This window comes from Mesitornis unicolor, unplaced genomic scaffold, assembly GCF_000695765.1.
Source record: "Mesitornis unicolor isolate BGI_N332 unplaced genomic scaffold, ASM69576v1 scaffold8838, whole genome shotgun sequence".
Lineage (NCBI taxonomy): Eukaryota > Metazoa > Chordata > Aves > Mesitornithiformes > Mesitornithidae > Mesitornis > Mesitornis unicolor.
This window is the reverse complement of record NW_010202497.1, coordinates 9,042-28,880: the sequence shown is the minus strand read 5'-3', so window position 1 is coordinate 28,880 and position 19,839 is coordinate 9,042. Positions and strand designations below refer to the sequence as shown.

The 19,839-nt window shown below is 38.1% G+C and overlaps 1 protein-coding gene across 1 annotated transcript; it reads left to right on the top strand.

Moving 5' to 3' along the window:
- Positions 1 to 3,227: 3,227 nt before the first annotated feature.
- Positions 3,228 to 12,716, top strand: LONRF1 (LON peptidase N-terminal domain and ring finger 1; the record flags this gene model as incomplete). Its single annotated transcript, XM_010190409.1, has 11 exons — positions 3,228 to 3,346; positions 5,287 to 5,409; positions 6,008 to 6,154; positions 6,596 to 6,833; positions 6,919 to 7,009; positions 7,648 to 7,762; positions 8,343 to 8,464; positions 9,657 to 9,815; positions 9,929 to 10,091; positions 10,437 to 10,589; positions 12,083 to 12,716. Coding segments are annotated over 11 exons (1,589 nt in total), but the record flags the coding sequence as incomplete, so codon positions are not given.
- Positions 12,717 to 19,839: the final 7,123 nt, after the last annotated feature.

Sequence of the window (19,839 nt, the reverse complement as noted above, 5' to 3'; positions counted from 1 at the left end):
CCTCAGCCTTTTCCTCATCCCCGGTCACTGCGCTTTCCCCCGCATCTACTAGAGGGGGGAGACTCTCCTTAGTTCTCCTTTTTTTTATTGTCTTTAACAGCACTAGCTAGATTGAGTTCCAGCTGCGCTTTGGCCCTTCTAATTTTCTCCCTGCACAGCTTCACGGTAGCCCTGTACTCCTCCTGAGATGCCTGCCCCTTCTTCCATAGATTATAAACTCTCTTCTTTTTCCTGAGCTCCAGCCAGAGCTCTCTGTTCAGCCAGGCCGGTTTTCTTCCCCACCGGCTCATTTTCCGACACACGGGGATGGCCTGTTCCTGCACCTTTAAGAGTTCCTTCATCAAGAGTGTCCAGCCTTCCTGGAGTCCTTTGCCTTTCAGAACTGCCTCTTAAGGAACTTCGGCAACCAAGTCCCTGAACAGGCCAAAGTCTGCCCACCAGAAGTCCAAAGTGGCAGTTCTGCTATTCAGCTTCCTTGATTGAAAACTATCATTTCATGATTGCTATGCCCAAGACAAGATGAGATGGTCTGCTTATTGTTATGCTTAGGCTGACAGTAGCCAGGAGCAGCTGCTTTCAAAGTAGTATAAAAAAAGAACTTGTATCGAGTGGGTTTTTGTGTGTACACCTTTGTATACTTTCCTATTAATGTAATAACTGATCCACACAGTTCTGCACCTACGGTACTTGATGTCTTTTTTATTTAAATAATTTGCCTTTGGGTATGCTAGGAGTTAGTGATTTCTGTATTTACAATATACTGAGTTACTGAAACTGAAAATTAAAGCATAAATTGTATTCCTGCTCTGTTTAATCTTTGGTCATCCTCCCTTTAGGTGGCAAACATTAAAATACATGCTGAAACATTGCAAAACAGTGTTTTCACAATTACAAAGCCTAGAAATTAATTGATGGTTGCAAAATTTGACACATAAATTTAGATCGTTTGGTCTTGCAAATACTTAAACCAATTTGTTAAATGTTCATTTATTTCATCATTTGTTGCCTATGTTTGTGTGCATTCAGCAGCAGAGTTGGGAGTCCCAGTTAAACTCCCTGGTTTAGCCCTTTGTTTTGTACCAGTTTGATTGGAATTATGCCTTTTGAAAAAGAAATTGACAAAATGTCCACATGCTGCAGACTCGAACTCACTTTTTTGTCTTCAAACTACCCCTCACCCTCCCTCCAGGAAAGAAGGCTCAGAGTTCCTCAGGTCATCATCTACACTTGAAAGTCTGAAAAAAGATGAGCTCCCTCTGATTATGTGCAAATAGGTATCTTATCAGAGAACAAAGACCCACACTTACTGTTACCTCTGAAGAAAAGAATTTGGTTTGATAGTAACTCTGCTGGATGCCAGAGTCAAATACAACAGAAAAAATGGTCTGAAAGAGTTTGATCTGAGATCCTGCTTTACTGGGCTATACCAGTCACTAAACACAGCCCCAGGAAAGCAGGCTTCAGAGTGCTTCTGCTTGCAGAATTACGTGTTTAAGTTAAAGACAATTTCCCAGGCTTCTGTTAATACATTTTATTATGTCTAAAATAAAATAAAAATCAAACAAACCAGGTTTGGGAATATTTGTATTTGAAGGGAGAATGTCAACTCCGAAGAAAGACAAATCAGAAAGACACTTTTTTAGTTTCACCTGTGAAGTCTTTTGTCAGTTTTGATTTCCTTAACCCTTTCTATTCCATCACGGTCTTTTCATATGTAGCATTGTGGATCTAAATACACAGCAATGTGTTGGAATACATGGGAGCATTGACTGGTCTGGCTTTTAAATGTAAAACAGGCTCATGTTGGAAATTATGAAAGCTTAAACTAGACATTTAGAATAGACAAAGATAGAATATTGAATTGAAATGTTCCCCTCCCAAGAAAATCTTGTTGAAATAAACTTAAAGAACAATGTTAGTATTGTTTACAGTAGACCAATGTTTGACTAATCTCATTCAATGAAAAAGAGAGGTGTATTTTAAAAAAATACAAGGACAAAATGGTGTGCTGGCATATTTTCCAAGAAACAGCTACAGTTTGTTGTGTTATGAAAAGTATAGTTTTAGTGGCATGGAGATGGGCGTGTTTCCCATTTAGAGGTTGCTTTAGTAAAAGCATAAAATGCTGTATGTTGGACAGGAGAACTTGTGTTCATCAAACACATGCTAATATTTTCCCATTGCAGAAGTTCCACTGGTACAGCTCCTTACAACAGGGGTGTTAAAGGCTTTCTGGTCCTGGCTATGTCTTTTCAGACCACATAGTGATAAAGCCGACTGCTGGTGCTTACCAGATGAGTACCATTGTGGAAGTGGCATCTGTATCTTCAGCCATAGTTGGAAGGAGTTGGGCATTATAAAACCAGATGACAGTTTAAAGAAAAACTTGAATGTTTGAAAGTAAGCTTTCTAGTACTTAGACTTTTTAATTCAAGTGCGCTGAATTCTCAGGTTTCTGTGGGTTTGAATGGATGTACGTCAAAGCTAAAATCTACTTAGGCCTCAGTTTTTGTTGTCACAGCAGTACTGGGCAATACTTTGTCAGGATCAATATTAGATCTTATTTTAAAATATTTTCTTGTTGCTGCAAGGTGCATTAGAGGGTACAAAATCTGATCTTTGGCTTGAGAGATGAGCCCGGAATTACTGCCACTTTTATTACCCAAACACTTGGAGCTGGGGAAAATGTACTCCAGTAATTTTAAAACTATGGTACAAAATCTCCCTTACGAGGAGCAGCTGAGGGAGCTGGGTCTCTTTAGCTTGGAGAAGAGGAGACTGAGGGGTGACCTCAGTAATGTTTATAAATTTGTAAAGGGCGAGTGTCAGGAGGAAGGAGCCAGGCTCTTCTCTCTGATGTCCAATGACAGGACAAGGGGCAATGGGAGCAAGCTGGAGCATAGGAGGTTCCATGCGAACATGAGGAAAAACTTTTTTACTGTAAGGGTTACAGAGCACTGGAGCAGGCTGCCCAGATAGGCTGTGGAGTCTTCTTCTCTGGAGACATTCAAAACACGCCTGGATGTGTTCCTGTGTGACCTAGTCTAGGTGATCCTGCTCTGGCAGGGGGGTTGGACTGGATGATCTTTTGAAGTTCCTTCCAACTCCTAACATTCTGTGATTCGATGAAAAAAACTGTGGTTATGACATATCACTATGAAAGCATCTGTAATGAAAAATGACAAATTTCTGAATTATTAAAAATATTACTTAATTTTTGTTTTCAGATTCCAGTGACTTAATGCTAAGAATTTACAGAGCTGAGTCATATGTTGGCCTCCAAGAATACAAAACAGCCATAGAAGATCTAAATTTTGTTATCTCCAAAATGCCAAATTGGCCAGAGGTAAGTTAATAAGAACTCTTCATTTTTTAATATGTCTGTTTATCTATGAAATTAATGAATTCTAAATTGTATTTGCATCAAGCTAAGAAGCTAGGTCAGCTACCTTAAATGTTATCTTGTAAGGCATGCAAATTGCTAAAAGGTATCTTAAAATAGTTACTTGTATAAGACAGGCTACTGATCAATATGGCAAGTTAGAGTTGTTTGACAAATCTACTTGTAAATGTTAATTTAGCCTTCATCAAAAACTTCAGGTGTTTTTATTTCATATCGCAACATGAGATGGTGTCTTAGGATGAAGGGTTAAGTGCAGCAGAACTGACTTACTGGAAAGCATTATGAAGTACTTTTGTGCTGTCTTTAGTTGCTTGTTATTGACTTTTATTTCTTTGTAAGAACACTTTTATGTGTTCTCTTAGAAAAGTTATTAAATACTTACAAACTTAACTTCAGCTTAATGTTATTTGACTGAATGGTTGGCTGAAATTGTGCAGCCAGCTTTAATTGCTTGAAAGCAAAATTTCTGAGGCCTGTACATTTGGTACAGGTTAATGTAACTGAGTTTTAAACTCCCTTATGCTATGTACAAGATAGTCCTTTTAAAACTCTGCACTCCCCTGAAGTTCTTATGCTTTGATTGTATTTCTCAAAGCCAGGGCATTTTAAGCATTATCTGTTCCTTGAGAGTATCACATGAGATGAGCGAGTACTGTTGCCAGTCAGGACTAGAATTCTTGGCTCTATGTTAAGTCAACGTTTCTCTCATATTTTTTCAGTTTTATTGGTAAAACAGTTTGCTATATAAATAGGACAACACAGTTTTCTTTTCCAAATGCTAGCAAATAGTAAAAAAATATTTAACACACGCATTAAATTCTTTTGCAATAGTATTGGCTAAAAAACCTTAAGCCTGCATTTGAAGCCTTTTCTACTGACTGAAATACTTGGAGTTGGGATAGTTTATGGCAGTGTAATGTGTAACAGCTGGGGATCTGGGTTTGTTTTGTTTATTTGTTAATTTTTATTAAGAGGACACATTGCTGTTTTAGCTTGGAAAGTTTTTCTTTGAAAAGTGCAGAGAAACTTGGTGAGAACTGAGCTTTGCAAATTGTGCAGGCAGCTGGGAGCCACCGGCCTTCAGAACTACAATACTGCATATTGCAGCACTGCCTGTACTCTGAGCACAGCAGGAGCAGCAAGACCTTGCTGCACAAGGCGAGAGAGAGAACTGCTGCTGCCTTCGTCTCTATTGCATTCAGCAGTTCCACAGCTACTGCAAATTCAGGGAGCATCCTACTTTAAGCCTCTTGGTGTTTGTAGTGCTGTCTACCTTTTTCTGTATGTTTGGAAAGAAACCTGTTTGGAAAGAAAAGCTGCTGTCTGGTGTTAAAGTTTAAAATATAGTTGGAGGAAGCAATTCCAAAAGTGCATTATTTTGTGTTAAGAATATAGAGTAAGATGTACATAGGGGCTGTATGGTTGTGTGGATTGTTCTATTTATAGTTACTCCTCTGCAAGCTGGAACCATAAGGCTTTCAATGAAAGAGAGGGAGAAAAAGGGTATCCTGTAAGATGCTGTATGAGGTTATGCAATAATTTGCATTGTGTGTCCCTCTTCTTCCTCTCCAAAGGCTCACAGAAAGGGAACACTAAAGCCTTTTGTGAATTCAGCACTAGTCAGATTTTTAACCCTTTGTGTAAGCCAAAACAAATTAAATGGAAGGAGGTGAACACCAGCCTTTCCCATGACTCACTTCAGACACTGTAGGGGATGTTAGACAAGGTGCATAGGTAATCCACACTGTGCACAGCTGAAGTTTGGTGAAGAGCTAAATTCTTTTTGTTGCAGAAGTTTCTAATTCTAACTGTTATAATGCCTGTAGGATGAATATTACACTTCTACACACTCTAGAAATATCTTTGTGGTATCTGTTTTTCAGGTCTACTTCTGGAAAGGAAAAGTGCTGCAAGACTCTGGCTTTGTAGGTGATGCCTTACAACTGTTTCTACAGTGCTTAGCCCTTGATGACGACTTTCTTCCAGCCAAGCTAGAAGTAGAAAGGGTAATTTTATTTATGAGACTGGATCGCTATCTCTGACTTGATTCCTTTATAAAGCTCCCATTATGGTAGACTTCAAGCATCTAAAAATCTTCAGTGTATACAGAGAAAGCTCAGGTGACAGATTGGTTCCTTTCAAAATATACCATACTATGTTGAAGAAGTAGTCCTAATGTACAAGTTCTAAGTACACATTTCAAAGTACATCTGCTTTTGAATGTACTAAATGAAACTCTAGAAAACTGGAAAGCAGACAGCAGTTTAAATATTCCAAGTTGAACTCTCTTGTGCCCAAAGCACAGCAGTTATTCTTTGATAATAAAAATTTACACTGAAAGAGCTGCATGATATTGGATTGATAATATCTGACTCTGAAGAGCTCGCTCACTTGTGGTAGATTTCTAGACAATTTCTTTTTAGTAATATAGGTATGTAGGTTTCTGCTTGTTCTCAACTGCTCTTTCTCAGTTACTGCTTAAAGCTCTATCTATGAGGATAACTTCGTCTATATTAAGTTCTTACTTTTGATATGTAGTTTTATAATAAAGCTATGTCTAGATCAGTTTTCATTATTATGAACATGTAGCTGTTTGTTTTCTAGACATTGTGTGATGTGCTGTCACCAGAGAAGTTAGGAGAGAGTCTGAAGGAATCTGCTTGGAATTCACCACATATTCGAAATAAACCTTTTATACTTGGTTCTGAGGTGACTGAGTCTTACTGCAATGTACAGCTTGGTCCTGAGCAGGTAGGATAACATTTTTCTCTTTGGCTGATATGCAAACATCAGATGTTCTGATATCTTTATTTGTCATACTTTCCAGCTTAAATGCTGGCTGACTTCCAGTTTAGCCAATTGCAGAAGTGAACTGTGATTTGGGAATACTGTATTTTCATTTGGAGTGTTAGACTCCTCATTCCAGTGAACTGCTTGTTAGAAGGTACTGAAGTTTGATACTAGTGACTTCAAAATAAAGAGAAATACAGTTTTTCTTCTATTTGAAGCAGGTGAAGATTTTTAAATTGTTAATGCTGAGCAAATTTGAGTACTATCTTATCAAGTTCCTCTAGTAAACTAATAAACGAACTGTAGGTATCAGATTGGCTTATGTATCTTTGCATGTTAACATTGTATATACTTAGATTTGTGTTACAGTTCAAGTAAAGTTCAGTTATTTTACTGTTTTAGAGTTTAGGAGGATCAGAGGTACTGGAGCCGGTCAGTGGAAGCTTGAATCGTGCACAGTCTGCCCATGCTCTTAACTCAGCGAAGGACCTCGCCAAGGAAGATGGCTTAAAGAGGGTGTCTTCTGAGCCACTTCTCTCTGGCCAGGAAAAAGGTGCTCTGTTGAAAAGAAAGCTTTCCTTTTCAGAACAGGATACAGTTGTATGTGAAGATGGAAGAAACAAACACAAAAAGCAAGGAGGTAAACAGTCACTTACTTTGAAATTTAAAGTATTTACTGTGTTGTGCCTTTCTTTGAAGGAGTATTTTGTCTTGCCTTTCCTTAGAAAGTACAAAAAGGGACATGACTCTGGCTTTTGGAACAATTCCAGGGGATTTGATTGATATATCAGATTTTGAGTGCTCTCTATGTATGAGGTACGATTTTTCTCCTTGAATCCAGTATCTGTTATAGATGCTTGGCCCTGTATTTGTTGCATGTATAAACTGAGGTAGTTACAGGTTGTGATCAGTTCTGATGTTAGTCAATAATTTTCAGCCTTCCTCTATCCTTGGAATTAAATGCATATTTAAATGTGTCACTTGCTATAGTGCTATATAATACAGCATTATTTTAATCGAGTTGCCTTTTACATTAAATTTGGCATTTTGATTTTCAGAATAAATAACTTAAAACATATGGTGTATATTAAATTGTCCATAGTTATGTTATTAGTATGTAATGCTGCTATTAAAACAACTTGGCTCCTCAGAGAATCACCTAATTTTGTGTATTCTGAATCTCTATGTAGTGAGACCAAAATCTTTGTTCATTGGGATAAATGTTTAGACATTTAGTGTTTCATCAGAAAACACACGGGGGAAAAAAATTAATGGCATGGTGGAAGTTGGAAGCAAACTGCAGGGTAGGGGAAAGAGGAGAATAAGGAGATACAGGATTAATTATCTCTGCTTTGTTACAGAGTAACTAGTCTTAAAAATTGAAGAAGTGGATCACTGAGTTTTTGGCAAAACACACTTGCTGTGGTGTCTAACCTGTAATAACTTTGTTTCAGGCTATTCTTTGAGCCAGTGACAACCCCTTGTGGACATACTTTTTGCAAAGGTTGCTTGGAACGGTGTTTAGACCATGCTCCTCAGTGTCCACTCTGCAAGGAGAGTTTGAAAGAGGTACTATTTCTCAGAAGAGCTCACAAATACAAATATTGTATCATTTTAAAGGCTGTTTCACTTAAACCCAACAACTAGGATTCAACTTGGGTTATGGGTTGCTGCTAGACAGGAAGGACTTGAGACATGGTTTGTCAATACAGGTTGGTTGATTAGGCTTGCCTCAGGTTCTTAAGAAGTTTTGTGTTTCTGTGACCATTTACTTTATTGGTGTAATTAAATCCCGAGCATTTGTAAACTTTGGTAAACCTCTCTATGATTTCTGTACACTTTACCCATTTGTATGGCTGTGTAACCTGGGAAATAATTTCTGTCTCTGGCAAGGATAGAAATACAAACTAAATTAGTTGCTAGACTTGTCAGACGCTAGGAACTAAAATAGAGCATCTCATTTTCAGATATTAGAGTAACTTTAGTTGTTAAGTAATGAAACGTAAGAACTTCAGAGCTGTAAGTTTTCATTTCTTCAATTGTAATTTATGACACATTCATATATCATGGCTTTAAAAGCTGCATTTTCTCACGCCTTTTGTTAATATGTGTGAAAAGATACTAATATGTTTTTAAAACTTGCTTACAGTACCTTGCAAGCAGAAAATACAGCATCACAGAACTGCTGGAGGAATTAATAATGAAATATTTGTCTGATGAATTACATGAGAGAAAAAGAATTCATGCTGAAGAAACTGCCGAACACTCAAAGTAAGTTTGCTGTATTTTATCTAGAAAACTTGAGAGATTAGTACGGAAGTTCTTTTTAGAAATGTTTTATCACTTTTGTGATTATTAACAGTATACTATAGATGGAAGGAGGAGTATAAAAGTATGCTGATTTGGCATCTTAAATGTGTGTTTCAGAAAATTAACGGCTTTTTAACTACTGTGGAAATTAAAAAAACCCACATTTTGATAGTAGCAATGTGAGGCTCTTAAGTCCTCTACAAAATGCATTTGCCTTCCGTTCCTCTTTCAGTGTGCACTGTTGTGGAGCTTCAGTTGTAGCTTTGCTGCTGTTAATGGAATTGGCGCTCTTGAGTTGGCTGTAGAGCCTCCGGGACTTGAGTTTCTTTCAAAGCAGCTCAGGACAGACATTAACTGTATAAAGACAGATGTGATGAAAATCAATTGTTGGGTTTTTTTGTAATCATCATGTTTATATCCGGTAGAGTTCTTCAGATATATAAAGCATCATATATTGTAGATATGAATGTTGGGATACTATTTAAAACTATAGCTCATGCAACTTATGTAACAGAATCCATACTTATGTTTTATAGTCTGAAAGGTATTAAAATTAAATACCTGGTAATGTTTTAATGCTAACTTGTTTGTATCAACTATCAACTGTACATACTTAATAAAATAGCATGGAAAAACTATTTTGTTTTTCAACTAGGCCTGATGAGGCATATTACAAAGTAAAAATTATACTCTAGGTTGCATCTTGTGATCTGGAGTCCATCATTGAAAATAAGCTAAATCGTGACCTAGCTACTGTGTAGTTACTGCTACGTCATTTTAGTTCCAGAAAAACTTTGAGTCTGAGGGGATAATGGCCTCTATGGCTCAAACTAAAACAAAAAGGAAAAAAATAACTAACACTCCCATCCCCAAAACAAAGCTCTTTGTTACTAACTAGACACTCACTAACTAGATAAGTGAGACTTACTGTCTTTTTATGTATTCAAGTCAGTGCATAGGTATTCAGTCACTGTTACCAGTATGCGTTTTTATTGCTTATGAAAGTTATTACAATGTGCTTATTATTGAACTTTGAAATGAGTGCTTTATGACCACAAATATATCAAATATACTGAAAAAAAAAGTATTATCTTGCTATAGTTCAGTGTTTAGATTTTTAAAGCCATGTATTTCTTTTGATGTTCTCTTAAAGCTTGACCAAGAATGTTCCAATGTTTGTTTGCACTATGGCATATCCTACTGTGCCTTGCCCTCTACACGTGTTTGAGCCAAGATACCGACTAATGATTCGCAGAAGTATGGAAACTGGGACTAAACAGTTTGGGATGTGTATAAGTGATTCTCAAAATGGGTAGGTTTACCTCCTAGTTCTAAGCTTCTCATCTATTCTGCCTTTTTTTTTAATTATGAAAAGTGTAATTTCAGAAGTGTGTAATTGCATTACTGACAAGGTCTCTTTTCTAGTTTTGCAGATTATGGATGCATGCTGCAAATCAGAAACGTTCATTTTCTACCTGATGGACGATCGGTTGTTGATACAGTTGGTGGAAAGAGATTTAGAGTTTTACGGAGAGGAATGAAAGATGGTTATTGTACTGCAGACATTGAATATTTGGAAGATGTTAAGGTATCCAGAATGTTGTCTAAGTACTGAATAATATTAATATTTCAAGATCCAGACCACCAGAAGATTCAGTGCCAGTACATGGTAGAAATGGGTGCTAGCTTAATCTTTTTATTATTATAACACAATAAATACTATGCTTTTTGTCTGAACAATAGTTTGAAGGTGCAACTTTTTAAAATACTGTAGGACTTCTTTACTTTTTAGTCATTAGCAGTCAAGGTTTAGGAGAATGCAATAAATATATGTAAATGTAGTTGAAATGATATGTTTTTTGATTATAGCTTAAACACCTTAATAATTCTTTCTTTATCTCTAAGGATATTTTTCATAACATTCTTCCTGTAGGTTGCTGATGAAGAAGAACTAAAGAAACTGAGAGAACTTCACAATTTTGTTTACAATCAGGCCTGCAGTTGGTTCCAAAACTTAAGAAACAAATTTCGCACTCAGATTCTTCAGCACTTCGGGCCAATGCCTGACAGGGAGGAAAATATACAGGTGAGACATCATTTAATATCAATTATTAGGTGCTTATTTCTAAAAATAAAGACCCTGATAAAAACTGCTAAACACTTAAAGAAAAAAAAAATACTCTTTTCCAAACTTTGAAGGCAATGAGGCTTGCATTGTGTTTCTCTTATGATGAGCAACAAGAGGCAATTCTGTCTCTGTCTCACAGTTTTTGCTGGGAAGGCTGATGATGCTGCTGTGGAGATAAAACTGAGAAGGTTTTTAGGTTCCAATAGCATTTTAAGCTGTTGGTTTGTGTAAAGCTGTTAGAATTCAAATTGAGAAAAACCCCTGTAAATTCCTCCCTGTGACGCATGCAGGCAGTAACCTTTGGCAAGGAGGTAATCACAACATTTTCCTGCTAGTGCCATAAACAGCCACAGCTGTTAGGATTTGACAAATGTCGCTTAAGAAACTAGCTACAGCAATCTATTTTAATGGTTGTTATAAACAATTAATGAAGGTATGTGAGATCCTAAGAGAGTGGGTGGCTGGAGAAAAGACATGTAAAAAAACCATGAAAATATGTAAAGTTTGGCTTTCAAAGTGGAATTATATACGAAGTAGGATCTTATGAGAGCCTGTCCTTCACCCATCTGCTACATACTTTTATGAGACTATATTAACTGATCTGAGGGGACTGTAGATGCTGTGTAGACCAGTGCATGAATTCAGAAGTGATTTTAGAACCATTTAATTGAAAAATAAATAAAAAGCCCAATCAGATTTAAAGCAGCATCCTAGGGAAGCGGATTAAGTGTGCAAAACCAGGATAACTAGCAGGGCAGCAATACTGTATGTACCTGAGATTTATAATAGAACACAAATGTGTCCAATGTGTGGTGCAGATGAAAGGGAGGAGATGTCATCCTGGCATGTACCACTACCAGTAATATTTTTGCAAGTGTGTAATTGGTGTAATTAATCTTCTCTGACCAGTTCTGGGCATGACAGCTAAGGCCTGGTGTACGGGAAAAAGTTACATAGTATGTTTTATCTACTCAGAAGAAACTGATTAAATAGTCCTGTTCTGTCTAGAAGGTAATGAAAAGTGGGATTGGAAGGTGACAGAGGAGTCCTTCAAATATAACAAAGACAATTGTAATGAAAACATTAGGCTCTCAAGAATATTCAGGCCTCAAGAATAGAATGACAGGTAATAGATTCAGTTTTTATCAGGAGGGCTTGTTGGTAGGTGACTGTCCTATACTTAGCTATGTTTTCTCAAGGAAGCTATGAGCTTCCTTTGTTGTCTAAAAAATAATTGCTTTTTCAGACCTAGGTTAGGTGTGCTTCATTTGACTTGTCAGTTGGGCAGAGCTTAGAAGAGATCCATTCAGAACTTTTCTGATCTCTTGGATCTGAAATTCTCTAGTAAATAATCAAATTTGAAACTAGTATTTGTCATTGACAACTTTGTCTTTTGATGTCTTTGTTTTAGTCAACTGTACTACATTGTAACCAACTTCTTTTATTTTTAGGCAATGCCCAATGGTCCTGCTTGGTGTTGGTGGCTTCTAGCTGTTCTCCCAGTAGACCCCAGATACCAGCTCTCGGTTCTCTCCATGATGTCTTTAAAGGACCGTCTGATAAAAATCCAACATATACTTACATATTTTTCTAGAGACCAGTCCAAGTGACTAACCGCCTGGGTCTTCCTGAAGAGTTGCTCTGTTCTGGTTGTAGTAGCAGCTGGAATTTTTGCTGCCTTTGCACATCTAGCACTGGTTTGAGAAGTGTAATGGAACTGTTTTTTCTCTCTCCTCCCCACACTCCTGACTTCCTGAACCATGTGGTTCTTTGAGTGCACACTTTCTTCAACTATGAGGGAAGACCACTGATGATTGCACAGAGTCAATCCAGCTAGATATGTTTTTCACGTTACCTACGTTCCAATTTGCACTATGTGGAAGAGAACATTTTTGAGACTTGATAATTTTAGCCACTGACTTTTTAAAGCTGTGGGAAGTGCAGGACTTAAGGCTGACAGTCCAAGTTTACAACATTGAGGAGGTCTTAAAAGTTTTGCAAATAAATTTGCCTCATAAAACTGTTCTTTTGCTGTTTGCACAAATATTTGAAATATAGTATTGAATGTCACTGTTGGATATTACTACTCTTGTTGAATTATTTTGACCATGAATATGGCACAGATTTTTAAGTTATCTTGTAAATGTATGCATCGCAAAACAGGTGACATTATGAACTGTATGCTGAACTGAGAGCCAATTTTAAGGAACAAATGCAAAAAAAAAGGTACTTCTGTCTAAAAATACTTAAACTGTGAATATGGTTTACATACCTAAGCCTGTACATGTTAAAGAGGAAACTGAAAACTAAATGCTAGTACCAGTTAGATTTCTACTGGTTTTTTTTCAGGCTGGCTGTTCTTCCAGAGCACACACTTAGTCTGTAGAGCTTAGAAGAAGAAATCTTAAGAGTGTGCGTATGTGTGTGTACTGGGGATTGTGCATCCAGGATTTAAAAGCTTAAAGTTTATTTGAACTTTTTAAGTTGGTGCAAATGTGAGGTCTATGCCTTATATCAATAGTAGAGCACACTGCAGTGGCAAGGTTAGCATCATGCTGCCAGTAGGTACTTTTTGTAAAGGTTTGCATATTTGTGAACATGTCCGATACTGGCTTTCTTGTATGTAAATCATTTGTAAAATATTTCTTAAATCTTGCTTTTGCTAATATATTTAATTTTCAATAAAAGCTAAAAGTTTGTAATATTTTTAACTTTATCAGAAACTAAAAATCACTTTCACTCTCCACATGCTTCTATTCTGGGATGTTGAGTAAATCCAGGAGCAGCTGTTTAACCTACATCAAGGTTGTGGGCGCTTCATGATGTAATTAGTACGTACATAATCTGTTTCTGATAATAGTGCCTGTCTCAGACTGATTATTGGCCAGACAAGTATTTTTGCCGGTGTCCTGCTTTTGTACCTACTTTGTTTAAATTGAGGTGGTTTCAGGTATGAAGTTTGCATTTCATAAAACTTAAAAGTTGTGGGAAACTGTTCATGTGGAACACTTCGGTATTTTACAGGCTTGCTAGTCGGATGCTCCGACCTTGTTCTCTTCTGGAGTTTAAGGCTTCAGATATTACAGGCAACCCAAAATCTGCTGGATAATTTTTGATGTCGTCTCCTGACTAGGGTAAATTTCCCCTTTATTGTGTGATTAAGGGTCTGGATTAACATTTGGAAAGCTGTACTTGCATAATAAAAGAAGGGGAACCTCTATTTCTCCACTCCAGGATGTTACAGCCTTAAAAACTTAATCTTTGTATTGCCATGATCTTAAGAATGCAGGTGACTGGATTATTTTTTTTTTCCTGACAGCTAAAAGTCCCTGTAGGCAGGCTTGAATTACCCAAATAATCTTCTGGATTTTTTTTTTCTTGCCAAGAGCTTTAATTTTGAAATTGAGTCTGGTCTCCTGGAAGATGTGGCTTCTAGGTGCTCTTATATGTTACCATGAGTTTTTAATAAAAGAAGAATTCAGATAAGAAAGTGTCAGTTAGCTTGCACTGTCCTGTGCATGTGTAAGTTCTGCTTCTGGAATTGTAACCCATCTAAGAGAAAATGTTAGTAAAAAGAAACAGCAGCAACAAAAAAAGCAAAGTTACTGTTACTAACTCATGCTGCATTAAGACTGATCATAAGTACTCCTCTTCAGTAACACTTCCACACACATGGTTATTGTAGGTGCTTCTGGGAATGATATGAAATTAAGAATGGGGAAGAAAGATTTTCTTAAGACTATTGTTGGGTTGGAATTTTTTTCAAGTGGTCGTTTTGTGGACCAGACACTGTCACTTCGTTAGAATGGGGCGGTTAGAGTGGGGCAGAACAACAAGCTCGCCTGAATGTTGGTGTAGACCTTTCAGTAAAATACCTTGAAGAGAGATGGCATGCTATACTTTGTACGCAGTTAATTAGTTGTACCTGTTGATGAGCAGCAGTTAGGGAAACTGTCAGCCTTTTGTGTTCTCTGTCAGAAGGACATCTTTGCTGGGCAGCACTTCTGGACCAGCCAACAAAAACTACCTCAAGTTAGTGTTGGGACACGTTATTTATGGGATTGCACCTTTGCTGTTTAATGGTATGACTGACAGGTTGATGTAGACATGTTCTTTACATAAGTATGACAACAAGACTAGATGTGTCTCAAAAGATTGGTGATCCATAAATAGCTGTACAATAATTTGGATGTGCGTGTATGTTCATACATGAAAGGTCATAAACTTCAGTATGAGAGATTGGAGTCACTGCTGAGAAGTATCTGCCTAGAAGTTATGTGTATTTTTCAAATCTTTCTGGCTAGGACCTTTTTCCAGTTTTGCTAAATTATGGCCAAAGATCTCACTGAAGTTCTTAATTCGTGATTAATATTCACCTGTAGTCTCTTTACTCTTACCAAACTGTTTCTTGTAACAACTTGGTGCCCTGCATGAGAACCAATGAACTTTAGGTTCAGAAACTTCAGTTTTCTTGGTGTGAAATGACAACTTGTGTTTTTCCATCTAACGTGATTTTTCTTTTGAAAACTGTCAAATACACAAATGTCATCCATCACATTCTTCCTAGCAAATTGTTTCTCTGTGGGCCTTTTACTGGTCCTAAGTTTCTCTGAAGGCAATATACAAAGATGGCTGTAAGATACATTGGTGGGGGTGGCTGTGAAATTTGTGATGCTAGAACACAAGTAGGGAGAAATGTTTGCTCCAAACCCTGTGAAAGACTAGGTCAGATTCCAACATTGCTGGAGGCTTTACAAGGCTTGCAAGGACAATATTCCCATCCTTTTGGTTTTATATAAATCATCTAACCTCTTCCTTTGAGCTCTGTCCTCGTGTGTGGGGGGTGGGGTAAATACCTGCCAGATACTGAAATTTTACTGACCAAGAATGGCTCACTTAACATTATCAGCTGGGGCAGGGACAATTCCCAGAAAAAATGGCTGAAACTTTGGCTGTGAGCTGGTCTTCAGGAGCAGCAGAAAAACCACAACTGCCTGGCCCTGACCAACTCTGAGGTGCTGCTCTTTGAGTATAGAAACCTGGCTATCTACTACTGGATTTCTAATGACGAGAAGGTTGGTCCAGTTAGTGAGTAGACATCAGATATTTAAGGATTATTGTATCTATGTCACTTGGTGTCACACTGAAGCCTGTCCATCATCCTCTTGTGCTTTTCTACAACTAAAAAAAATAAAGCTGCAAACTGTTTAATGCTAGGATGCAAGTTATTTTTAGAATACCTTTACCAAAAGGAAAATAAAGAATTCAGTGAGATTTGAGCTTTGATAGTGCTGAAGTTACACTTTCCTGGATGCTTGTGACTGCAACTTCTTTTGCAAACAAAGCCCAATAGCAGGAATTCACTGCAGATTTAAAACCATAATTGCACTAGTGATACTACAAGTGATGTAGCTTAAGTGCAGTCAGAAGTGCCTATGAGGATGTGGCAAGAAGATATGAATGTTAGAGAGAAAAAAGTTAGTAAAGAAGTCTTTATACTTCTAGTCGAGGGGTTTTGTTTGGTTTGGCAAGAGAGAAGAATGTCCTATAGTGGAAATAACCTTTGAAGTTGATCAAATGTTAACATGTACTAGCTAGTAAGCTGCCCATTTACTCAATGCTTAAGTGTCTTACAAAAGGGTTATGATGTAATGGGAAACTGGGGATAGGGAGCTGTGTTCTATTAAGACAAATGCAATCACTCTACAGTCCAAACAGAAATTCTCTACAGCTTGGCATCTTAAACCACTTAATTATATCATGTGTTGGTGTGAGTGTTGTTTCCTTGCATTCAAGAACTTTGCAAGCTGTCGGCTAGGAATATTTTTATCAGCATGAAGAGCTATACAAGGTGTGTGGCAAAGTGGGCTAGCTGCTTCTTGATGCTGCCATAACGTAGTGGTGGTTGGTTTATTGCTTTCTTTTTTCCTTTTGTTCCATTTTCCCCCCTGCCCCCCCTCTTTTTTTTTTTAATTAATTTCCTCTTACTTAGTCCTGACTGGGGGTTACGTCTTTTGGCTGCCACAGCCCATCCCCTTCCCTGTGCTGGTTTATCAGAGGTTTCAGCCTACTGCCCTGGCTGGATGAAATCCTGGTACCATAGCGGCCTCACCTTCCCATGAAAGACAACCTGTTCTGTGCTGTGAAAAGCTCTGTCCCTGAAGAGACTTGAACTTGATGCTTGATATTCTCAAGCATCTGCTGAGCTTTTGGTAATCTGTTTGCTGTTCTGCTTTTCTATCAAGATATCTTCCTGCTGGTGATGGCATCTGTCATCTGAAGGGGAGGAGGGGAGAGAGAAAAGCTGTTGTAGTTAATGCTTATACCAAGTTCCATGCAAATACATCTTAATTCCTTCTTCAAGAAGTTTTTAATTTTATCTTCTACAGGGAACAACAAATCTTCTGTCTTCTCCAAATCTAAGATGTTCTTTACACTCAGGGCATACTCTTCTGGAAGTCCTTCAGAAAGCTCCCAGTCTAGTTGAACTGGTACATTGTTGTTATTTCCATAGTGAAGAAAGGTAGCAGGATGCTTAGAGACATCCTGCTACAAGGCTGCTGAGGCAGAAACCAAAAGCTCTAGAGGCAGCTGCAGCATTGCTGTGGTCCAATCCCTTATACAGTTATTAAAGGAAACAAATTGAAACAGGGAGGGGGAAGAAAGGGATAATTAAGGTCTTTCCTTCCTGCAGATCTCCATGTGCCCGTGGTGGTTAAAGCACTCTTCTAAGAAGTAAGGGGAAAGTTTTTATCCCTTTCTCCCAGCAGAGAGGGGATTAAATTGCTTGTAACCTGAGTGACTCTGCTAACCTGTATGGTGTGTGTCATGTTTTGACATATGAACAGGTATGCTTTAAGATCCTGGCTACACTGACTACCTGAGATACACAAAAGTCAGTGTATCCTGACAGGGCTTCCATGAGTAAGAGGCTTTTCTGCCCTGTCACGAGCTAAAGATGCTTCTGCAAAAGCACAACAGCAGGTGCTTAAGTGGTAGGGGAACTTACCTACCAAAAATGAACTGAGTGGCTTTAGGTCCCCCTTGATCAAGTAGCCATTGCACAACAATGCTGAGGATATGAGTTTTGAATGCACACACTTAGATCTGAAATGGAATAGGAATTTGGGAACTGGAACTGCAACCCCATTCTAGAGGTACTTAAGCTCTGCAGGAAATTCAGAGTTTGTGGTTATTTTTTTTTAATCAATCCTCTATGAAACTTTAAAGTTTTCCTCTTCTACATACCTTGAAGCAAGTCTTGATTGTTCAAACAACCTATACACCATATTTTTGTCTAAGCCCAGAAATTAAACATTCTCATGTGTAAGCTTTTGGAAGTTTTGAACAGGGAAGTGCGCCCTGAAAATGTGTGTGACATGCCTGCTACAACGTGATCCAAATACAGTGCAACAGGCACCTCCAATTTTATTTTAAAACATGCCTCAAGATTTCCTTGTGACACTGTTTCACAATTAAGTTGCATTACTAAAGAAGGTTCAAATGCCCAGTCTAGTGAGGGAACAGGCATGATTTTTCTTTGGGTATGAATTACTTTAACAGCTTTCAAAAAGAAAGGCTTTAATAACAGGGAGTACCTTAATGCCATCCCCCCAAAATCTAGATCCTCTCCTAGGGCTTCAGTTCATTTTTTACAGCTTTCTACAGGCAGAGGATATTAAAATGGTACCTTCAGTGTCTGGGATAGGTGCTTTAACCTTTGAACTGCAGATGGAAGGCACATCAGCGGGAGCCATGATTGGTTTTCCCCTCGTTTTACAAATTTTTTTTTGTTTGGAGGTGTGGGTTGGTGTTGTGTTTTTTTTTTAAATGAAATGTTATAAAGGCTGAACATGGTGCCACTCACGTGTACCTGAAGCAGTGTAGTACGTAAAACACATCCTGCTCTCAGCTCTCCCATCTGCTAAGTCTACACAGGTCCTTGTTGGTATCTTTAAAGAACATCGACTGTTAAAGCAGGTGACACTGCTAATTAGAACATGATCTAATCCAGGGTCCTAGGTTCCACAGCAGGTGCTTGAAAATGAAGATTTTGAGTATTCCAACTCAATTTAAAATTGCAAATAAATCTCAGTAACCTCTCTATGTAATAGTTTTGTGAAAATAAAAGCACTTTTTGTTTAAGAATTTGTTGGCATTGATTTAAAATTTGACCAGAAATGCAAGTGCTACAAGAAAAATTTCTGGCTGAAGAAATGCTGAAGTTGCTACATCAATGTACTAGCTGGAATACTGAACCAAGGGGAAGTATTTTCATTTCGTAGCAAAAGCTCTGTGAAGAACTTCTAACAACTGAGCAGCTGATGTGCAGCACTTCTGCCTTGAGGACAACTACAGAAAGGTCTTGCAGACATTACAGACTTCACACGTTTTGTCTGCTGATCACAGCAACACGGTTTATGTTGGCTGCTGGGTGTTAGTGCTTCTTTGCAAGGCAACTGCTCAAGCAAGTGCTTGCTTCTGAAAGTACAGACTGTACAAAAACACCCCAAACAACCCACCTCATCCAAAAGCTGAAGAATGACCATCTCTATGGCAACTCGAGCACTTAGCATGCTCATGTCCAATGTAAACTGGCACAATTTTACAAATGAAACTAGTATAATCAGGGTGCAAGTAATCTGGGAAATGTAACTAGAGACAGTACAGAATACTCCAGGCGTAATACTCAAAAAACATTGTCTGTTACTAATTTTTATTGTGTGCAGGAAGAGTGTACACAGACAGCAATACAACAGTGATGCGGGTAGAAAAAGAGACAACTGGCTGGCTGTGGTTGTCTGCCTCAGCATGGCAGTCTGATGACTAATAAGCTTGTCAGGTTGATTACCCATCAGCACTAACACCCAGTGTAGTGTTGCAGAGGGAGAGAAAGAATGGGAAATGACACCATCACCTCTTGCGTAACTTCACCCTCAGGGTATGGTTATACAGCTGAGCCAGCAGACAGCTGCCACCAGAAGAAAGTGCTGCACTCTACAAGTATTGGCTTTGGTTCCTGTCTGATTACAAGAGAAGATGATCCAATTCACTCACCCAAGAAAATCAAGAGCATGTGATCATCTCTCTCAAAGGCTGAGAGAACTGGGTCTGTTTAGCCTGGAGGAGACTGAGGAGGGATCTCATAAATGTTCCTAGATATCTAAGAGGAGTGGCAGGAGGATGAGACCAGACTTTTCTCAGTTTT